The sequence below is a fragment of the Acanthopagrus latus genome, chromosome 17 (genome assembly GCF_904848185.1).
Source record: "Acanthopagrus latus isolate v.2019 chromosome 17, fAcaLat1.1, whole genome shotgun sequence".
Lineage (NCBI taxonomy): Eukaryota > Metazoa > Chordata > Actinopteri > Spariformes > Sparidae > Acanthopagrus > Acanthopagrus latus.
The window spans coordinates 21289077-21310889 of NC_051055.1; the positions used below are offsets into that span (position 1 = coordinate 21289077).

The window sequence follows — 21813 nt, forward strand, 5'->3', positions numbered from 1 at the left end:
TGTAAGCCAAATGTCCAGAACGCAACTTTAAAGTGACAGTAAATTATGAAGCACTTGCAATCGTAATATCCGTTGTAAATATGATGCGAAAATTACGTTAGAGCGGAACTCGGGACTTTAAGCTTCCATAGAACTCATTTTCCCAGTGACCCTTGCGAGCTTTACGTTGTCGTGCGTCAACTCCCCAGTCCCCCCACCATCACCGTTCTACAGAGGAAGAAAGGGGGAGACGGGCAACCTATACAGAACGCTGTAAGTGTAGTTGTATTTATTTCGAATTTTAAAATACATACATATATAGCTTAAGTCTGTGCCGGTGTGGCTGCTAATAACGTTCAACCTTGCCCCGGGTTTAGTTCACACAAATATGAGCGGCAGCGGGCGGGCCAGGACCAGCTCATTCGCTGAGCCTCCCGGAGCTCCCGGATCCGCTGCAGCCGGTGCCGGATCAGCAGTAGCCGGTGGAAGCTCGACAGGAAAAACTGGGGCTTCACAAGCCAGTGGAAGCAGCTCGACGAGCTTTGGGAATTTGAAACTGCCTAGTGAGTATTGTTATATATTTCCATCACAGTCTCAGCTTATATGTCATTGCAAAGACTCGGGTTGTACGTTATTTTAAAATAAATGTGCCGGAGAGTTTTAATGTCGATCATTGTCGCGGAGCTAACCTTAGCCAGCGAGCTGTTAGCTGGTTAGCTAACTTAAGTTAGCTGTTCAGCTAACGCTAGTTGTGTTTTTCATTAAGGAACCACTGCGATCAAGGGCTTTTATCGCATAGCTAACATTATCGTTAGCTTCTGGTGGCAAGCTTGGAAATAAGCCGCTGATATTTCGACGGTAAATAACGTTATGTCATATTTTTCGGCAACATTACCTAACCATTATTATTGCATTGCAACCCAAGAATATTGTTGGTGCCGACCGATACTCTAATATATTCGTCATTAATATCAAATGTGGAAGCTAGGTAGCTTGCTAACATTTGTAAGGAGTAGGTTGAAATTATATGGTCTAAGTTTTTAGGCGTCGTCCTTGGTCTAGTCTCATCTTGCACGGAGTTTTTGCTAAACGTCTTATGATAGCCTGAAGAAATTTTATATATATATATATATATATATATATATATATATATATCTCAGTGAAAATATTTAAAAAGCACTTCCAGCTGCCTATTACACAGTATATGGTGACTTATATAAACATGAATGCATATATGCATGAGTTCAGATAGCTGGTTTAGTTTAATCGAAACCCATCTCAGGCCATCTTTAATCTGGAAAGTGAGAGTTCTTGCCATGTGTAATGGAAACAATTTGGCAAACGTATTTTGCATATTGCCAGTGCAACTCTGTCACTAACCCACAGGCGGAGGACAAGTTCTCAATCAATTTACATTCCTGTACTCCTTTAGTAGGTTGTCCACTTTAATGCTGATGCTTACTTTTAACCATTATGTTGCCTGTACTGAAAACTCTTGTTAGCCAACAACAAGTCCCTCCAGTTGGTTTTGTTGGTGTCATGACAAGAACTTGCAGAATGCTCCGGGGTCGTGTAGCTATGCCGCGGTAGCAGTTGGCTGAAGATCTGTAGAGTTGGACAGAGGTGTGCAGAAGGACAGACTGGGAGAGACGGAAGAAAATAGCATCATAGCTCTTGTTTCAGATTGCATTTTCAAAAGCTGAAAGAAAAATAGGAGTTATTTGAGGCCATCCTGGAAAATTATTACTGTGCTGATTATTGGAACAAGTGAAAAGACAATAAAAAAATAGAAGCCAAAGATCAAAGTTGTCTCAGCCTGCTGTGTAGGAAGCCTTTGCTGATGTTAGTACATACAGCTAATCAGCAGGTCTCAGGTGATTTAACACAATCATAAGGTCACTTTTTCCCTTACTCAGTTTTCAGAACGTTCTCTCCATCTCTTTTTGGCTGAACTAATCCTACTATTTTCACACCAAAAACGAAGCTCTTTTGGGTGGATACATCTGAAAACATCAGGCTTATTTTTTAATGTGTGTGTGGAAAACTGATCTTGAGGCAGCATCATGTCTGCCTGCTCAGAAACTATGTAGCAGTAATGTTAACAGGCCACTTTCTGCTACCTCTATTCTCTCTGCACGTCTGTCAATACTTCCAATCACACAATACTGATATTGCCATTAACATCTATTAACTGTTGTCAGACAACTTGGCAGCATGTAATAGTGATTTGATCAGTGGTTTAAGTGCAGAAGGGAAGGAACAACTGGATTGAATCACTGCTTTATACTCATTGAGATGCCTGTCAACAGTACAATATGTCAGTGTGAACAACTAATTGGTATCTTCATCAATATTGAAAATCACTAAAGTCATCAGTGAGAGCAGGAGATGACAGAGACCAGCTTAGGCTGACCAAAGTAGAAGAGGAAGGGAAAACTTAGATTCTGGCTGATCAAAGCCTCAAGGGATCTTTACTGATGTGAAGTGGATAGAACTGCTGAAACAAACAAACGTCACAAAATCAATCTTAGCAGTTGGTATCAATACAGTTATTCGATAACATCAGTTGACTCTAAACAGTAATTTGTTCTCCATATAAAAAAAAGCCCCATCATCATTTAACAAAAAATATTTCCATTCTGGAAACATCAAGTGTGGTCTGACCATGATTAGTTTAGACTAATTACAGCACTACTAATTTTTCCTAAAAAAATATAGGATGCATTAAAGTTAAACAAAAAATGATGCCATCATTACTAAGAAGAGTAAGAAGTGTAAAAATCTCCAAAGTCACAATTTGATGTAGCTTTCAATTTTGAATATTATTTAATGCATTTTGGATTAAAACTTGTTTTTTACTGTTTTCTTTCCAGCACTGATGGCTATGCTATTGTAAGACTATCACATCGTGATTTGTAAAGATTACCACAAGGTTTTATGCCCTCACAACAATCGTTTACATTTTCAACTTGTTCTTTACAAAATATAAGAGTATTTTACAGCTCAACTCCGTTGTGGTGCCTTTTTGTGTATTAGGGGTGGAAAAATTCAAATAATCACCAAGAATAAAACAAAATTCAGTTTACTAAAAAGTTCATTTTTTTTAAATCTGTCCTGAGTAAACCCTCCTCCCAAACTAATCAATTTAGGAAATGCTATCAGTTCAGTTCTTCCCACACAAGTAAACTTTCAATTTAAAAAAAGAGAGAGAGAGAGAGCAATAAAGTATCCCTGATAAAGAAAATGAACCAGAGTCAGAGTCAACTTCAAGTATCAGTCAGTTGGTCAGTGTCTGGACGTGCAGCCGCAGACTACCGCTAAGGTAGCTATGTCGTCTTTAAAGGGTTTTTCCCTTAGGACACGCCTTGGAATTGCACAGGGAGAGGTTGGGCAGTATCGCTAGTACTGCCTTTTAACAATTTGATAATCGAAAGCCAATTTCAGTCAGTTTTCTCAGTTGGAATCCGATATTGGGACCCCCCTTGCAAGAACCTGAGCAAACATTTCCAGCCAGCTTTCATTACTATTTTTATGACAATCCGTAGGTTATTACATGTCCTTGTACGCTGTCAAACCCTTGAAGGATCCAGTTGCACCTGTCTTGCCTTCAAATTATGAACATATACACACATGTGATTAACGCCATAGTAAATGTATGTTCAAGTACAGGGATGTACCAACACTAATCAAGCGACACGTGGCAAACATACATTTAATACATTTTCTTTAGCAGTGTCATCATGAAATTCAGCTTTTCAGTTGCCTTTGTCTCAGTATTTAGTGCCAATACAATTACAGCAACAAAAAGATTTGTACAGATTTGTATTCAGTTAAAAGGGAACGTTGTTTTGGATCAGCATGTACGGTGGGTTACGCAAGAGAAAAGTTGGATCTGTAAAAAAAGAGCACTATTGAGTCTGCGTGGCACCAAACAAGAACATTGCAGGGCATTCAATAGTTATTAGATTAGTTTATTTTGTGACTCAGATTGGTATCGGTGACTTGGGTCAATTCAATTATCTTCTATTGTGGAGTCACCAAAACCTTTGGAGTGATTTATCCAAGCCACGCCCAGTTTAAATCCATCATCATTCAGTATCAGGCAAGGTGCTGTTGTAGTCATCATTTGCACTGGCGATGGAATACTTCTTGCAGTTCATCATACAATTGCAGATTATATTATCAAGTTTAATGGGTTTTACATTTACAAACAAGCCCTGAGCTAATTGCTCGTAAGTGTTGGTGTGATGAAAACTAATCTGCTCATCCCTTTTCTCTTACTCATCATGCTTTCGTTGAGTTATCAGAAACCAAAGCTCTTCATTGACATCTGGGCAGAGTGCGCATTTTTACATTCATTATTCAGGGGACTATCATGCCACAGCTGCTCCATATTTAATGTGCTCCCCTCTGACTTGACTTGTTTAAAAAGAGTGCGAAAGTGATGCTAAAAGGAGATACAGAAGAACAGTGTATTGTGGAGCTGGAATACAGGAATGTGGAGGAACCACACAATGACTGATCTCAAAAGCTGAATGCTTCCCTGCTGACCTGAGGGAGGAGATCAGATCTAGGTCAATCATGTGGATATGCCATAGGCTGCTGTTTACTGATAACCATGAAAACGTTTTTCCTGGAAAATTGCAAAGATTACAGTTGAGAAGAATCGATTGGAGGTGGTAAATCTAATTTAGAAATGATTAAATCTCTAAATATTATTTTTTAAAGCAGACGTATTCGTAGAGAAATGGCAGGAGACGGCAATAAATCACTCTCGTTTTTTGTTAATTTATGGGAGAAACCAAAATGCTTTATTGTGTGACTCCATTTTGAGATTTGGAGACCTACTAGAGATCAGGAGGGGTCCTGTCAAGACAGGCAAAGTGAGCAAGCCCAGGAAATGGTAGCACTTCTGGGTGTGCTACTGTCCACGCAATTTTATCACAGGCTCTGACAAGCCTTTTGGCAATGGGCCTCTTCTCTGCTCTTCTTCCCCTCCCAGTGTCTTTGCTTCTGGTACCGCTTTGTCAGATCAGTCTTGACCCAACACGTGCACAGGCGTAAAACACTGAGCAGCTACTTGACCCTAACGAGAGCTGTCACTTACTGTTAGATCTTGATCATCTCACTTTGCCTGATTTCCACAAGGTCAAACATTAGCCTGATGATGACACTATACTCCTTCCTTCCTCTAAAATACTTTGTAATATAAGTGGTAGATCTCCCTCTTGTCCTCATAGCTCTGTATAATGTGATGATGGCGCAGTGGCTATTGCTGTATTCCTATTTCCAAAGCCTTAAACTTAAACCAGCAAAGAATCTTAGTGTAAGTGTTTTTCCATTGAATTAAATCTAAATTTGATGTTAATTTAACCAGTGTATTCACAAGTCCTAGAGGCAGGGAAAATGTTGAATGGGTGTTCCTTTGAAGGTTCAGATCATAACATCACAACAAGTTATTCTTATCCAAGAGTTTCATCTCAGCCTGGACTTGATGTCCTGTTCCTGTTTACACGATATTGCACTATGCAACACTCTACAGCATGGTCAAAAGCTTGTTTTGATCTGGTGTTCTGCAGTCCTCCCTATCACCACTAACACCTTACTTGTGGCACAGGTCAATTCATAAAAATGTATCTATTGTTATATTCACATCAAAAACTCTTCTACATACAGCTACCGATATGTGTTTCACTAGCCCTTTTTACTAGAGCCCATGTGTGTATCAGCTGATATCTGAATTTCATGCATCCTAATATCAGTGCTGGACCCAAAAATCAAACATCACCTGTCCTGCTGCCTTGCCAGCCCCTGTTTTTGAAATATAATTAAAATTGCAACGGGACTAAGTACAATATCCACATCGCAGGAAGCTGCAGTATTTTGATTACGGTAAAATTAGGACAAAATGGCATTTTAATGAAATATCGTGGTGCTGCAGAGGTGCCCAGGACTACAACTCTTATTCTCACAGTAAGACAAATGTTACCTCATCATGACTTATTTATAAATATTTTTTTTCAGTGGAAATAGAAATTGTGTCACCTGGCCTGGCTTTGTGACTTGTCCCGAACTGGGTTTAATGTAGGCTGCAGTGCTGCTCCGGGCTCTCCTATTTTTAATGGGAATTTAATCTCACTAGATTTTAAACAACATTTAGCCAGCTTTTCAAACATTAGCCATAAGCGGAGGGAATGGGCGAGCAAAGCAAAGAAGCTGGCTGCAAGGAAAACCAACAAATTAATTGGAGTCTAGTTTTTACCTACCAGGCTTTCCTCATTCAGGGGAGAAGCAGGAAAGTATTGTGGGGAAGTATCAGGAGCCCATTATGGGCAAGTGAAGTGTGTCTGGGACGACGCCACATACTATAGGTCACTAACCACTCAGAGCAGGAAGGATTGCTTGTTGATATTTAACTTCTCTCTTAGGGACACTGTTTTAAAGACTGAACTGGGAAGGGTTATCTCACTGTGTTTCTCACTTGCCTGAACACAATTGTATAAAACATTTGGTGCTTTAAATTGCCTTGATGGTTTCACTACAGTATGTTTGTGTATTTAAATTGTTCCAGTTTTCCATATGTACATTTAGTGTGAAGCTAAGTGCATTTCTTGATAGTGGGTGTGTCTAATCGTTTTAGGATCTTTCTAACAAGGTGTGTTTTGTTTCTTATCCACAGGAGACAGTGGCAAAGTGACGACGGTGGTAGCCACACCCGGGCAGGGCCCTGATCGCCCGCAGGAAGTGTCTTACACAGACATAAAAGTTATAGGAAATGGCTCCTTTGGAGTGGTCTACCAGGCTCGCCTCATTGACAGCCAGGAGATGGTGGCAATTAAGAAAGTTCTCCAAGACAAGAGGTTTAAGGTATGTTTAAACAAGCTTACTCGTCAGATAATTACCGTGAAGCAGTAAGCTTTAAATAGGAAGTTTGCAACTACAGAGAACATTGTGGTTGCCTTTAGTAGAAGCAAATTACCAAATGTGTGTTTTTTTGTTATCAATTATCTTTCACTCTGGAATAGATCATTACATTCTTCAGTAACTGTCCCGATTTAAGGACTTGTGCCAGTTTGCAATAAAACTCATATTTTTACACAATTCATAATATTTTCCTTTCTTCCCCTTTTTCCTTTCTTCATTTTAGAATAGGGAGCTGCAAATTATGAGGAAATTGGACCACTGCAACATTGTGAGGCTACGTTACTTCTTCTACTCCAGCGGAGAGAAGGTGTGTATGCACTGACTTGACATTTCATGTGTTAGGAATCAAGTTTATAGATGAAGTACTGTGTTGCCACACCCAGCCTTTTTAATGTGCATGCATCGACGATGATTCATAGACATGTTTCAGACAAGTTCATCTTGGTCTTTATTGTACATCAAATTCACACTCTGTACTGTAATGTAAGGTAAGGGTCAAAGCACTTGCTGAGCATTTCTTAATATTACTGCCCTAAACATGTCTGCATCTTAGAAAACACAAGCTATATCAGTTTAGCATCACTTACAACTCAGTCAACAAATACTACCTCTGATGTCAAGTAAGCTAACGTTTTAGTCTATAACCTTTTGAAGAGTTTTGCAATAGAAGCAAAGTACTTGTGTCTTTGGATTCCTTAGATCAAAATGCATTTGCTCATACTACTCACAGCATTTTCTGCCAAATCATACATAGAATATTCCCATAGATAGAGAATCGGTTTTAGCACAATTGTATTTTATCCTAGACGCCTTAAAGAGCACTAATCCTGTTATCCTATTTCATAATGAAAGGTTGTACAGTTTATGCCTATTATTAGAGTAGTATTACATTGGAGTCAATGAATATCCTCCCCAAATACTCTCCCTTGTACTCTGATATTTACTGTGGCAAATAAATCAATTGTGTTTAAGCTCATAAAGATATATCTCTTAGATAATCGAGCGGAAGCTTAAGCCATCTTCAGTCAAATGGCTAATCACTGCATACAGTCACACAATTATTTTTTGTTTATTTACTCACCATGCACTCTCCAACATGTTCAATTAGATTGTTTTGTTTGTACTCATAACATTAGCTTTATTCTAGATTTCAATTCTTCCTCGGATTATACATTCTTCTTTTTTTTGTTTCTTTCCAGAAAGATGAGGTGTATTTGAATCTGGTGCTGGACTTCGTTCCTGAGACGGTGTATAGGGTGGCTCGGCACTTCAACAAAGCCAAGACCACCATCCCCATCATCTATGTTAAGGTGGGTGGACACAACACACGCACACTTACACACAGCTGGCTCTGGCTCTTTCCCCCAACTGCTTATACCATGCCACTGTAGCCATCAAAAGGGTTAATTTAAGTCAAGTCTTGCTTTATTTCTGTATTCATCACAAAGGGAAATGCCGTCATAATCTTAGAAGCTAATATGCTATCCATTTCTCTCTGACTACAGACAGTCCTGTGTGAGCGCTCATAGAGGTCATGTTTTCCCCCATCTGTTAATCCTTGAGATGCTGAGAGTGGAAATTAAGTTTGCATTTTCTGGGTTCATTTTTGCGATTGATGTGGGACTAATGTGTCTAAGATGCATTTTAACTTCTGATGCCGCACGTTTGTTTTTGGGAGGCCCTGACATCCATATTGCCAAACAGCATTTCCTTCATGTTCTGTTTTGTAGGAGACACTCACAAGATAAACAAATATGATCTGTTAAAAAGACAGCTGCTTTGGCAGAGATCTGTCCTCTCTGCACTTTTGTAGTTTGAAGTATACTGCTGAAAATGTTTGTATGCCCTAATTTCCAGGCTAGGTCATCCTACGAAATGATAAATGGAATGAGATTTACAAATTTCATCCTAGTTTTTTTACTTGGGTTTCCTCTTTTATCTTGCATTTTTCAAAAAGAAAACTGAAAGTTTTGTTCAGCAATTGCCTGTGGATGTTGTACGCAGTGCAATGTTTGTTTTTCACAGACGGCTCACTGTTTTAAGGATTATGAAAGCAGAACGGGAAAGGTGGTCTCATGGGAATTAATCTGTTTGCAATAGACTTGGTTCCCTGTTTAAAAGGGTGCTCATTTTGGAGACAGTGTTTGTGTGTTTACTGTGTTTGGAGCAGCAGAGAGGACATTATAGCTGTCTCATGGCCCATTTCCCTACCTCAGCCTGCTGCTCCCCTGTGGCTTTGAGATGCATACTGAGCTCTCACTCTCTCTCTCACTCTCCTCCGTCATCCCCCCATCCTCCAGCGACACACTTCTATCACAGCATGTCTAGGGTCTTTTTTCCCCCCTCTCTGTCCCCTGGGTCTCGTGTTTTGTTTTGTTTTTTTCTGCCACAACTCTTATCGTTTCCATCTTTCTTTTCTCTCTCTTTGCCCCCTTTCACCTGTCACCTCTCATCCCTCAGTCATCTTGTCTGTAATCATTTTGTAATCTGTGGCCCAGCCTGCTGTCACTGCATCATGTGGGTAATAGTGACGATAATGGTGATGATGACAGTGATTTGTCATATTAAGATGTTTACGTCTGCATTCCGCAGACACAGTAAATGGGTGCAGATTGGAGAATGATATCATCGACCTAGGATGTGTAGTTAAATGTCAGATAGGAGTTGGATGAAGGTGGTTAAACATCCTCAGTAAGAATTTTTCACCCCCGTGCATGTTTTATTATATTAAGACAACTGCACGATCCATTGAGACACAGCTGCTTCTTTCAACCTACACAGTGCACTCAAGACAAAATTGGGGCACATTTTGAAGTGACTGGCACCTGACATAAATGTTACCGACACACGTGTTGGTGCACTGAGTATAACACAAGGCGATACATTTATTTTCCCCAAGGGTTTTTTGAGGATAGTTTGGCCTATTTTCAGATGTTCCCAAAAATGTTGTCTTGTTATCCCTTTGAATTAGAATTCGAATCAGTATCTTTAATTGATAGTCGACTGCTTTAACAATTGATCAATTAATCAATAATAATGTGTTAAATATCTTGGACTTTTGCCATCAAATTTTGTTTTAATTTTAACTGCAGAACTCCTCTCTCTTGCTTCTCAACAACTGGCACAACAAAGTCCAACCCATATTGAGGCTACTGAATGTATTAATGAGTTTGCCTAGAAAGTCTTTGCTTTTTAAATCAGAAGTTACTTGTATTTTATAATATTAGAATGTTCACACATTCTGATATCAGTATTTTTTATTTTAATATATCTGATAAGTAAGTAGTTGTAATTGGTAGTAATTTGTAGTGTCACGCAGCACACACTACAGCTAGCTACAGTAACTGGGAAGATCATAATGACTAAGCGTAAATTCTAGATTGACTTACATTCATGTCATTATTTCTTAATTATTGTTATATAATGCTGGGAACAACTGAAATATTAGATTTTTGTTACATACTTTACCCACTAGTTTTCCATTATTATAGAATGTAATAGAATATCTGCCTGATTCTGTTGGAGTTGTTAAACACTGTTGAGCGTCATGCTGATCCTCTCTGTCCCCCCTCAGGTGTACATGTACCAGCTGTTCCGCAGTCTGGCTTATATCCATTCCCAGGGCGTGTGTCACAGAGACATCAAGCCCCAGAACCTACTGGTGGACCCAGAGACGGCCATCCTCAAACTCTGTGACTTTGGCAGGTCAGTAGTAGACACCGCCTCTGGATGTCTCTGTCTGTCTTTATCATATTATGGTGACTGTCTTGTGTCTCATGTGCTTGTTTAGACGGCTGTCTGTTTGTGTAGCCTCAGTTCTCAGTCTTGACTTTCCCTCTTGTTGATCCATTATAAGCCTTCTTGCCTCTCTGTCTTGTTGGCTTACATACTGTCGTTTTGTTGTCAAACATACCGAAAAATGCTTCACAGATGTTTGATGTTGACAGCAGCTCGCCACCTGAACTGTATTTTCTGCTTCATCGTGCTTCTACCATTTTCTAGTGCAAAGCAGCTAGTCCGGGGGGAGCCGAATGTGTCCTATATCTGCTCACGGTACTATCGTGCCCCAGAGCTCATCTTTGGTGCCACCGACTACACGTCCAACATTGACATCTGGTCAGCCGGCTGTGTGCTGGCTGAGCTGCTGCTGGGCCAGCCCATCTTCCCTGGGGACAGCGGTGTGGACCAGCTAGTAGAGATCATCAAGGTGCGGCAGGGGGACTGCACACACTGGCCGAAAGCCATCTGATGTCAAGATGCTAGTTAAAAGAGGAGCAATGTAAAGTTTGGAATTAAAACTAATGTCAGTACAGGCTTTGGGTATCAAGGAACTGTGGAAAAACAAACAAATTGATTCCTGCCAGCAAAGTTTGTATATGCTACCTCACCGCATGTACTTTGATGTAAATGAATTATCTAGTAATGTTGTCACAATATCACCTTGATACAATAATAGATTGCTCTTTTGATACCGCAGCAAAAAGAGAAAAATCTTAGGCACACAAAATAGGTTTATTTACATGGAACAGAAGAAGTATTGACACTTCTGACAACCCCAGTTGCTAGATACAGGTATTATTAAATAGAAATCAGTACATCCAGGAGAATAATGCAAGCTTTACACCTGATATAACAAGGAGTATTGGTTATGCTGACACAATCCCTCCTCCACATTTTGTGCGCAGGCATGCAGGACGTCTGATTAATATTAATGAACATTAACGTTTCACCCTTGTTTGTCAGGTTCTTGGGACACCAACAAGGGAGCAGATCCGTGAGATGAACCCTAACTACACAGAGTTCAAATTCCCACAGATCAAAGCACACCCTTGGACAAAGGTATGTACACACTACTGGAGAATATTAATCCTAGATGGCAGTTATCCCAACATCAGTATGAGTTTTTCATGTTTATATCACTCTGAAACAGCTTTCCTTTTTTCTCTTTTTTTTTGCCCCGAGATAAGAAAATGCAATTGCAAATACCAAACTTAGACTTTGATGGTTGATGGACTTTGAAGGATTTTGGTATTTAAAAGTAGCCCACACTTATTTCAAATCTTATATAATTTTGTATTTTTCAAAGAGCAGCGTCAGTGTTTGGTATTTTGGATGCTTCAGGGCACATCTCTGCCACCACTGCCTCCAGTAGGCTTTCCCATAAGTTGCTGATGTCCACCTTGGATTAGCTAACCACCTAGTTAAGTAGAGTGAGTTGAAGTTTTACAATCGAGGAATTCAGTATGACATTATTTATATAGCAATTTTCTTTTAGCCCTGACCGTAAACATTGCTTATTATCTCAAAGTTGATAACTTTGAAGCTCCAGTTTGTGTCTCTTTATCGATCAGTCTATTCATCTCTCCCGGTAAAGTTCATGGAACTCAGATTTAGTGCAATCAGCTCCCGTGTTATTTCCCTTGCTCTAGTTTCTGTTGTTGCTGCAGAAAGTTGTATAGTTGCACAGCTGTCGATCTCTTCACCGCTATTATCATGTTGACATTAAAAGCAAGCAGCTGCAACTCCTCTCTGTTTGAGAGCACCTTAAGCCTTGGATTTACATAAACCCAAATACCTCTCCAGACTATGGTAATACAGAATCCTGGATTTCTTTTCCTCTCTTCTGTCAGGTGTTTAAGCCTCGTACCCCACCAGAGGCCATCGCCCTCTGCTCTCGACTGCTGGAATACACGCCGGTGACCAGGCTGTCTCCCCTGGAGGCGTGCGCACACGCATTCTTCGATGAGCTGCGCCAGCCCAACACCCGCCTACCCAGTGGGCGAGAACTGCCGCTTCTCTTCAACTTCAGTCCCGTTGGTCAGTTTACCTCCCTGTCATCAGTTTTTGTTGTCTGAAGTGGTTAATGTTTAATTTAACATTTGTTTGTCTCTGTGTTCCCAGAGCTGTCTATCCAGCCCCAGTTGAACTCCACACTCATTCCTCCTCACGCTCGTGCACAGACATCACCTGCCTCACATGGTACGTATCACAAAATAAAATGATAAAATGTTTTTTGACGCTGTCTTCTTCATCAAGTTCCTTATTATATATGTGTTTTTGCCAGTTGAAGCACAAGTGAATTTACAAAATGATTGCAAGTAGGGCTGGTCATGGTTTCAATCTCGTATCATTATCATGATATCAGACTATATACTGCCCCATATTTATGATATTATATCATAATTTGGCACGCAAGTGTTATCTTTTCCTGGTTTGAAAAGCTGTGTTACAGAAAAGTGATGTATCTTTCTGAACTGATAGAACGCTTACATTTATTTTTAGATGCATTATAATAACTTGATATATGGATTAAATATCACTGACTTATCGACCAATAAGGTGAATTATTTCTGAGAGGAGCTGTGTTTTTGACAATTGTATTCCCTCTCTCTTCCTCCAGAGGGCAGTGTGTCAGACAGTTCCGCCCAGCCCAGCTCAGCACCTGGATCCATCAACAACAGCACCTGAGCATCCATCCCTTTGTCATCCTTTCGTTTTGTCTTCCCCCATTTTTCCTTTTCTTTCCTCTGCTCTTCCCCCTCTCAACCTCCCTCCGGGCTCCAAACTCCCCCAAGATAGAAAAGAACTATACACATTCACATAAACACTCTCTGAATTTTTCCAATAGAAAGCAATTTCTGTGGCTGCTAGCTTCAGGAAGATGTTGTTTTAAGGACAAATTGGTAGCCATGCTTGGTCTTAATATAAGCTGCAGTTCTATGCCTGTGCTGGCTGTTCTCTGGCCTGTAAGAATACACGAACCTCACATTGGTTGGGTTGGATGTTTGGGAGATGAGATGGGAGGTTGAACATGTTCTATGGATTTTCTGTGTTATTATCTAAAGTTGACTTTTATCCCTTTTTTATGTTCATTTTATTTGCAATAGCTAATTTTATGTGTGGCAGTGGTGCCGTTGAATGTGGTCCTGATTGGCTATGGAGTTGAGAGTTGGGGCTGCGTGTTGAGGCCTGACTAATTTTGACAATCATCCTTAGTAGGGTTAAAAATGTCACACTCGTAACGTACGAGCCACTGTGTAGACATGTGGCTTTTCTGTCACGTTCTACCCTGAACTCTACTCAAGTATTGCCACTTCACCCAGACCAAGGGTGAAGAGTTTTTAAAATCGCCAGACAGAACTTTTTGACTGTTTTTGTCATTTTAGATGAGAGGTGGTTTTAAATTTTATCATAAATGGGGGCACCGCAATCTATCTTCACTTTTTCTTTTTGTCCATAAGCTCCTCAGCTGCCTTTTATGTGAACGAGTGGGAGCTTAATGCGAGTGGAGTGCACATGTTCAGTTTCTTCAGTATAAGCTCATGTTTTCTTTGGTTAAGCTGGAAACCAAGCGTTTCATGTTGATTGCACATCTTCAAAGGGAGAAGAGGGGAAACAAAGGGGCCAGTTATGAGTACTGTCCAGCTGTTAACATAACTTCACTCAGAGGGAGCCGTCGGTGAGGGGCTCCAGTTGCATCTAATACAGAAGCCTCAAGGTCTCTCATGTCATACACCCAGTTGCCTAGCACTGTAGGGTGAATAGTCACCTCATTAATTATGTGGCTTTATGGTATCAAGTTTCATATTAACTTGATTATGTTGAAGAATGCAGAGAAAGACTACTGGCTGCTTTCGCTGCTCACCTGGCTCGTCATTGTTTTTTCAGCTAGTATTCACAGTTATTGTTGTGCAAGGGGAGGACTCCGAACGCATTAAGTTAGAGAGAGATTAGTTGAAACCCTCATCGCACCTTCCTAGAAAGCCTGCCTGTGATGCTCATATCATGTTCTTCTTGTCCTGCGATGGAGGCAGGAACTGATCTTGAATGACTTACGCAGCCTAACAGTCTAGTTTTCTTTTCTCCCACAAAGCAAGTGTGCATGTTCAGCCTGAGTTGGCCACACTATATTACTTCCACTAATCTTGGTTACAATCTGACCTGAAACAATGCTCAAACCCCTGAAACCCAACAGCTTTTTGGAGCCTCCCCTTTCCATTCCTTTCTGTCCTCATCCCTCTGCCTACTGCTTCCCTCTGTCCTCCTCCTTTTTTCACTGCTAAACTGTAAATATCAAGTACCTTTTATTTTATTTTGTTATTTTTTGTTATTATTGTTATTATATTGTTGTTATTGTAATTTTTTTTTCTCTAGTAGACCGGTGCAGCAGCAGCGGCCGGACTGTTTATCCTCAGTCGCAGTCTGTAAATAAAATTTCATTTCAGTCCCTGGTTCAGGAGGGGAAAAACAGAACAAAATGTTTCATTTTTAATTCTCTCTCCCTCAATTTCTCTCTTCACGACTTTCCCTTTTCCCCATAAATGTTGTCATAATTGTTTTATTTATTGTATTGTGTTTTTTGGGCGGGTGGGGTATCTCTTCTTTTCGGGGGGGTAAAATTGATTTTGGTTCTTTTTTTGTTTGTTTTTTTTTTTTTTAGTCTAAATTTTAGTCCACATGCAAAGTGATTTCACATCCAAGATACTGTACTCAAATCCAGATGTTGGTGTGTGTCCTCCAATCAGTGGTCTTGTATGTATGCAGGTGCACATGCCAGCCAACAGGTGGAACTCCAGTTTTCCATTTAACTTCAATGTGAAGGGAATGTTACAAGCTTCTGGATCTTTGGGGTTGTGGTGTTGGAAGGGAGCGCAGATCACCCTGTGTGTGTGTCTGTGTGTGTCTGTGTGTGTGCGTGCCTGTGTTTGTGTGTGTGTTTGTGCATGCGTGCCTGCCTGGAGGTAAAGGGGAAATAATGAATCTGTCCACTGACATGTATCATCTCCTGTGTCCGACCGTCTCCTGTTTTCGTTTACCGTGTGTTGTATGAGTGTAACGGGTTTGACCTGTTAGTACAGTGTGTGTCTGCTCCACAGATACTTGGTGAGTTTCTTGAGCACAGCTGCAGGGAATGTATGTGTGTCTGTATGTGTGCTGGCAGACCATGGACATTATTCTCTGTACTCCTGACTCTTTCTTAAATGAAGAGTTGATTAAATGTGCTATTTTAAAGGGGAGGGGGGTTGTTTTTTTCGTTTCTACCTTTTGATCTGTCACACTTTGTTTTTAATTTGCTGTGACCCTGCTCTTTTATCGCCCTTGTCTTGAGGGTAAAACGTCATTGTTGGGAACAGAACGGTTGGATAAAGGAGATGATGAAGAGAGAGGGATGGAGGGAGAGAGACAGTTTTTGTTTGTTGGTATAAATAATTAAACTCATTAATAAAGTGATGAAACTGTTCCTGTCTCATGTTCATGATTGAATTATACCTGATTGATTGAGCCATGTTTACATGATCACGGTGGGAACAGAATCCACAAAGACATTAGAACAATTTGTTTATTGATTACATGTCTGTCCGGCGTAGAAAAGAAGCCATGAGTAATATAAAGTAAAACATTGATACCTGAAGTCCTGCAGCACAAAGTTCAGCTGCACCAAAAATGCAGGTTTGACTTTACTTAATGGACAATGATAATGGATGATGGACTGATCAGCACAAGGCAGTTAAGGGTTCTTCTTATTAAAGGGTAACGTTATACACATAATGTGTGTTTACGGGCCTTGGAGTACTATGGCATCCAGGGAAAAAAGCAATGCCGGATAGCCACAGTTTTTAAAAATGTGTATGTAAATTCTTGTAGCTACAGTGGAAGCAGCATGTAATCTGATAAATTGCCAGTCTTGCTCAGGTCCCTAATGTTGCATTGTGGGTACTTAGTTATGACAAGCAGTTCACTTCTATCAATGCTCTCCTAACACTGTCATACTCTACTGGATAGTTAGAAAACAAATGATCAGATATTGAACCAGAGATACTGCTTTTTTATTTCACACATGCTTCCTTTTTTGAAATAACTTGATGTCTACATTACCCACGATGCAAGTTGGCTACTGAGTGACATCACTGGAGGCAAATTATCAGATTACATGCAGATTTCTCTGCAGCCACAGAAGGCTTTACACTACTTTTCCACATAAGCAGTAGCTCACCAAGACCAGTAAACACACTTTAATGAGGAAAAGTTGAGGAGTAACCCTACATCAATATTTAATTATAAGCACGTTGTTTCCATTTCGTGCTCATACGTAAGTGTTAAGATACAGCATACAGGCCTAAGAAGTAAGTCCAGCAGCAATGTGGCAATAATGACAGATGATCTCTTCGTTGTTGCTGATAGTGATTTAATAACTGATACTGACTCTGTTGCAATACTAAAATCCTCAAAAAAAGCTGTCTTTTCTGTTTGTTGTCTGTTCTACCAATATAAAGTTCCAGTTCAACCATTGAAAACAAAAACACTTTCATTAGAAGTAAAATCCTGCATTTACATAGTTCAGAAGTACAGAAGTATTATCTGCAAAGTGTACTTTAGGTACCAGATGTTGAATGGCCTTACATAGTAAACCACACCTATCAACTGAAATGGCATTTTCTGAACAACAACATTTATTTATGCTGTAATCCACCAGTATAAAAGAATTACAACAATGCAAAGAGAGTGAATGGAAAACGAATTTAACCAAACAGGTTAATGGTGCAACAGAAAACCAGAGGTAAAAAAGAATAGTTGTTCAAACGCTGTTTAGTATAATCATGAGGTAAGAGTACTTTTCTTTATCGGCATTATAAGTGTGTGTTTTCAGCTTCACTGTGGGTTACTTGTCAGATTTAAGGTTTAAAGACCTACAATTATATTGTAAACCGTGTGTTGAAGAAAAGCCCCACAGAGTAGCAATGAAGAGATATGTCAACACTTTGATTTTGAAAATTTACATAGGTATCCCTTATTTAGGAGACAAAGTTGATTAACCAATGCAGTGAAGATGCATGTAATAAGTCAGATGATGATTTGAGGCCTTTACATTTTGTTTTGTAACTCTGGCCGACAGAACTGAGCCATCCCTTAGATGACGGGGTGGAATTCTCTAATTTTTCTCGCCTTCCATTTTTCATGTCCCAGGATGCCATCTGTTTTCAGTCATACATCACCATGAAAAGCTTGTGCTCAGCTGAGGAAGGAGCCGAGCCATTAACCAATCAAAAGCTCGGTTAATGGCTTGGGAGTGCTTGTCTCCTTTCCAGTTTCTAGGATTCTTTTAATGATGTACCTTTTCCATTACAAGAAATGTTGATAACTAGATGTGCTGAATATAAAGCAGCTCTCATTTAATGTACTTTGGTGTGGACCTTAAAATGCGCGGTGCGTTATAAATTGCTGATCAGGTGTGAGTCATAGGATTTACTTTAGCTTTGAATGAAACCCTTTTTTTCAAGGAGGGATTAATGAAATGAAGCTCTCTTATGCTCTGCAGTGGAGTCGGGCGGATCAGTGAACTCTGGAAGGGAGCATTTGGAGAATGATGAAATCAGAACGGTTGTTATGGGAACCACGCTATTGGAAATGTCAGTGAACATGTTTTTGACCTTGACTGATGAAATCTTTTTGCTTCCACAGGGTGATTATATCTGACTGTGTGAATGGACGAGGGGGGGCTGGCTCTTGAACACTTACCACGCCGGTATTGTACTGTTGCTGTATTTCACTCACTCTCTTTCATAACCGTTCTATCGCCATCTCACCTCAGTTTTGCGATATCTTATGATCACGTTGACTTCAGGTCTCATTTGGCTCCAGGATGTCAAGGACCTTCAGCACCCACCTCAAACGCCTTTTTGAATATCTTCAGGGGCGCTTAACAAGAACCGGCAAAGTCTCGCAGAGCAACCCAAATGTTTCATTCAGACAAGAATCTGCCGCTCACAAAAGAAGAACAGGATTTAATGAAGTCTCAGGGTGTCCGTGAACTTTTTTTCTTTTGTCTTTCGCCGTGTTCAGAAGAAAATATTTATAGGCTCTGGCAGAACCTTTGCTGCCTGGTACTTGACTAAAATATCTTGCTTGCCCTTCAGATTCAGCTCATAAATTAATACCTTGCCCAGGTATTACCTGGCCTTGACCTATGTCTCTATTCATAAACATGAATTCAAGGCCTGACATTCTTTGATGATTCTTGAAGAAAGATTTTGGTTTATGTAAAAAAAACAAAAAACATTAAAATGTGAATATTACGATTTTTGTGCTGTTTGTAAGAAAAGTTGATTTTTGGGTCTCTTTCCCAACTCGTCAAAAAGGGATGTTTTGGGATTCAAGGATCGGTCCGCCACCATCCCAAAGGGACACTTTTTGATGAGTTAGGAATGAGCGATTTCTCAGATGATATGCTGCTAACCTATTTGTTCTGGGTAACAGTTCAACAGTTGGACAATTCTTACTTAATGCACCATCAATCGTTGTAGCAGTTTGGTTCAGCTTACAACCACCTCAGTTTCTCTGACATGTTTTGACATTCACGGCACAACTGTTGATGTGGCTGCATTAACATCAGCTTTCGAGTTGGGGACACAGAATGTATGCAACACAAAATTCATAAAAACACCAGTATGTGAGTGTAAAGGACGGAAAAAACACCAAGACACGAGGAATACATTAGCACAATATTACCAACCTGTTGCAAATTCAGAAATAATCTGAAAACTCATCCAAACCATTTTCCCCATTTCTTTTTCAAAGATTCAGCTTTCCACTCGTATTGTTAATTTTATGTAATCATTTGTAATGGAAAAACAGAACTGAGTTTAAGGCAATTGTAAATAAAGAAGTGTTTCTACAAGTGGTCCCAGACTTTCTGACTCTACTGTATGTGTATGTGTGTTATTTCATTCATCTCTTCCATACACTTTTTTACTCTATTAATTCATTGATTTGGGTGTACAGTCTCATTAATCTATTAACACTGGATGGACAGATGTTGAGGAAAAACAACACAATCTGGCGATAAAGACGGATCAAATGGATGAATCCGGAGCATGTGAGATGATACAGAGCAATCATCGCTGCATAACATGACAGCCCTCCTCTCCCGAGGCCTGAACCGTAGCCTTCGATGAAAAACATGCCAAGTCATCATCACGGTGATACGATATGTCAAGGATGAATAATGTTATTCCGCAGTGTGTCAAGCAGATTGAACAGTTTCTGCAGAGCCCGAGTGGCCCCAGACCGTCTGGCTGAATGCCCAACGGGCTCTTTAATATCATTTGGAGTCAGGTTAAGCAGTCTGGAGGAGCTGCTCATCTTCACAATCAGCCAATGGGGCACATCGGGGCACTGTGTAATTCTGCGAAATGAGTGGAGTGGGCTAGTCTATACTTTCACTGACCTCAGTATTTAATACTTGGTGCAGCTGCCTGGCTGAATTCACTCTGAAGAGGATCAATCTGATAAGTGTAAGGCTATAGAGTGTAGACTTAATAAACCTCTGTAGGTATTCAAGCACAGTTGAGTCAAATAACTGCAGCAATAAAGCTCAGATTCTGGTGGTTTGAACACATCGCTTGGTAAACAGTGTTGTTTGTCAAAAACTGAAGCATTTGACTCAGTAATCAGGTGTTACTCAGAGCTCCGTCCCCTTTTCTGTTGCCTTATAAAACTGTTTGTATGGCATAAATGGTGACTTAAAATAACAATAATGATTTTTACAAGATCAGTTATTGCTGGGATGAAATGTTTTACATGGAGTGCTTTGGTATGAGAGGTGTCGCAAAACATTGGTTCAGAAGTTATTTGAACTATAGGTTCAGTGTGTAAAAATTGATTGTCCTGAATCACATCATAGGAGGAACCTAGTGTTGTACAAGGTTGGAAAAGAAGTTATTTGTATTCTATCTATTTTTTTTAACATATAATGTAAATAATCTAAATAAAAACCATTCATTCGTTACAAGTACACACATGAGTTCTTCTTTAAATTTGTGTTTCTATTTTTGTAGATTTTGTGGCATTTTATCTGTTTTTCATTTTGTCTGTAAATCAGTGTCATTGCTGCCAACTCAAAAAAATGATCTTTTATTGTCAGTAAGGCTTCGATCCTAAATGAGTTTACATAATGTTTGTGACATCTTGTCAGGCTCTTATGAATGGACGTTTGCTTGTGCAGGTATAAACTCAGCAGTGCTGGAATGTAACTAAGAACATTATTCAAGTGCAATACTTCAAAACACTTTTGAACTTGAGTTTTTTCTATTTTCTGCTTCTTTATGCTAACAATCCACTACATATTGGATACAAATACTGTACTGTTAAAGGTGCAATATGTACAACTTCAGTTCTTACTTGTACTTATTTATTGCCAGAAAATTCCTTTTGACACTTTATACGGTCAACATCAGATAGCTTACTAATCCTTTTTTGCAAGTACTACATATATGTTTGACGTTCACTTACACCAAAGTAATATTTCAGCATATATCTTTAATGTTTGTAAAAGTCTGTAAAGTTTGTAAGAGTCTTACTGCTTATAACACTAAACCCTGGTCCAATGGCCATTTGCTCTTCCTCTAAAACAATGTAGCCTATCCTCTTGTGAGATATTTCAGTATATTTGAGCTTAATGCAAATGAATCAACCACTGTTGATGTTATCACGGTCTCAAACAGGATAGGGGAAACACTGACAATAACCAGAAGTGTCCTCTGGCTGAATTTCTGGTTTGGAACCCGCATGTTAGAAACAGAAACAACTGCAGTTTATGCTCTGCATGACAGTTTAGCTGCCTGTCCTTTTGTACGGGTTTTGACTTATAAAGTTAAATCACTGTATATATATATATATATATATATATATATATATATATATATATATATATATATATATATATATATATATATATAGGTACTGGTATTCACACTTACTGTTTCTTATTATTTCACAAGCTAAGCATGGAAGTTAGTTCTTTGAAATAATAATAGTTTCTTATGAAATACACTGTAGGGCCTATGAGCATGTATGCAAAATCTGTATGAGTCTGAACTGTCGCTGCCCTTTAGCGCGCTTTTGAACTACAAA

The 21813-nt window shown here is 39.6% G+C and overlaps 1 protein-coding gene across 1 annotated transcript; it reads left to right on the plus strand.

The window, feature by feature from the left end:
• The first annotated feature begins 110 nt into the window (after window positions 1–110).
• Window positions 111–16143, plus strand: gsk3ab (glycogen synthase kinase 3 alpha b). The gene is made up of 11 exons (XM_037075002.1): window positions 111–252; window positions 357–542; window positions 6659–6846; window positions 7127–7210; window positions 8103–8213; window positions 10478–10608; window positions 10906–11110; window positions 11647–11742; window positions 12534–12720; window positions 12805–12882; window positions 13304–16143. The coding sequence occupies exons 2-11, from the start codon at window positions 368–370 to the stop codon at window positions 13369–13371; spliced, it is 1323 nt and encodes a 440-aa protein (XP_036930897.1). The 5' UTR covers window positions 111–252; window positions 357–367; the 3' UTR covers window positions 13372–16143.
• Window positions 16144–21813: the final 5670 nt, after the last annotated feature.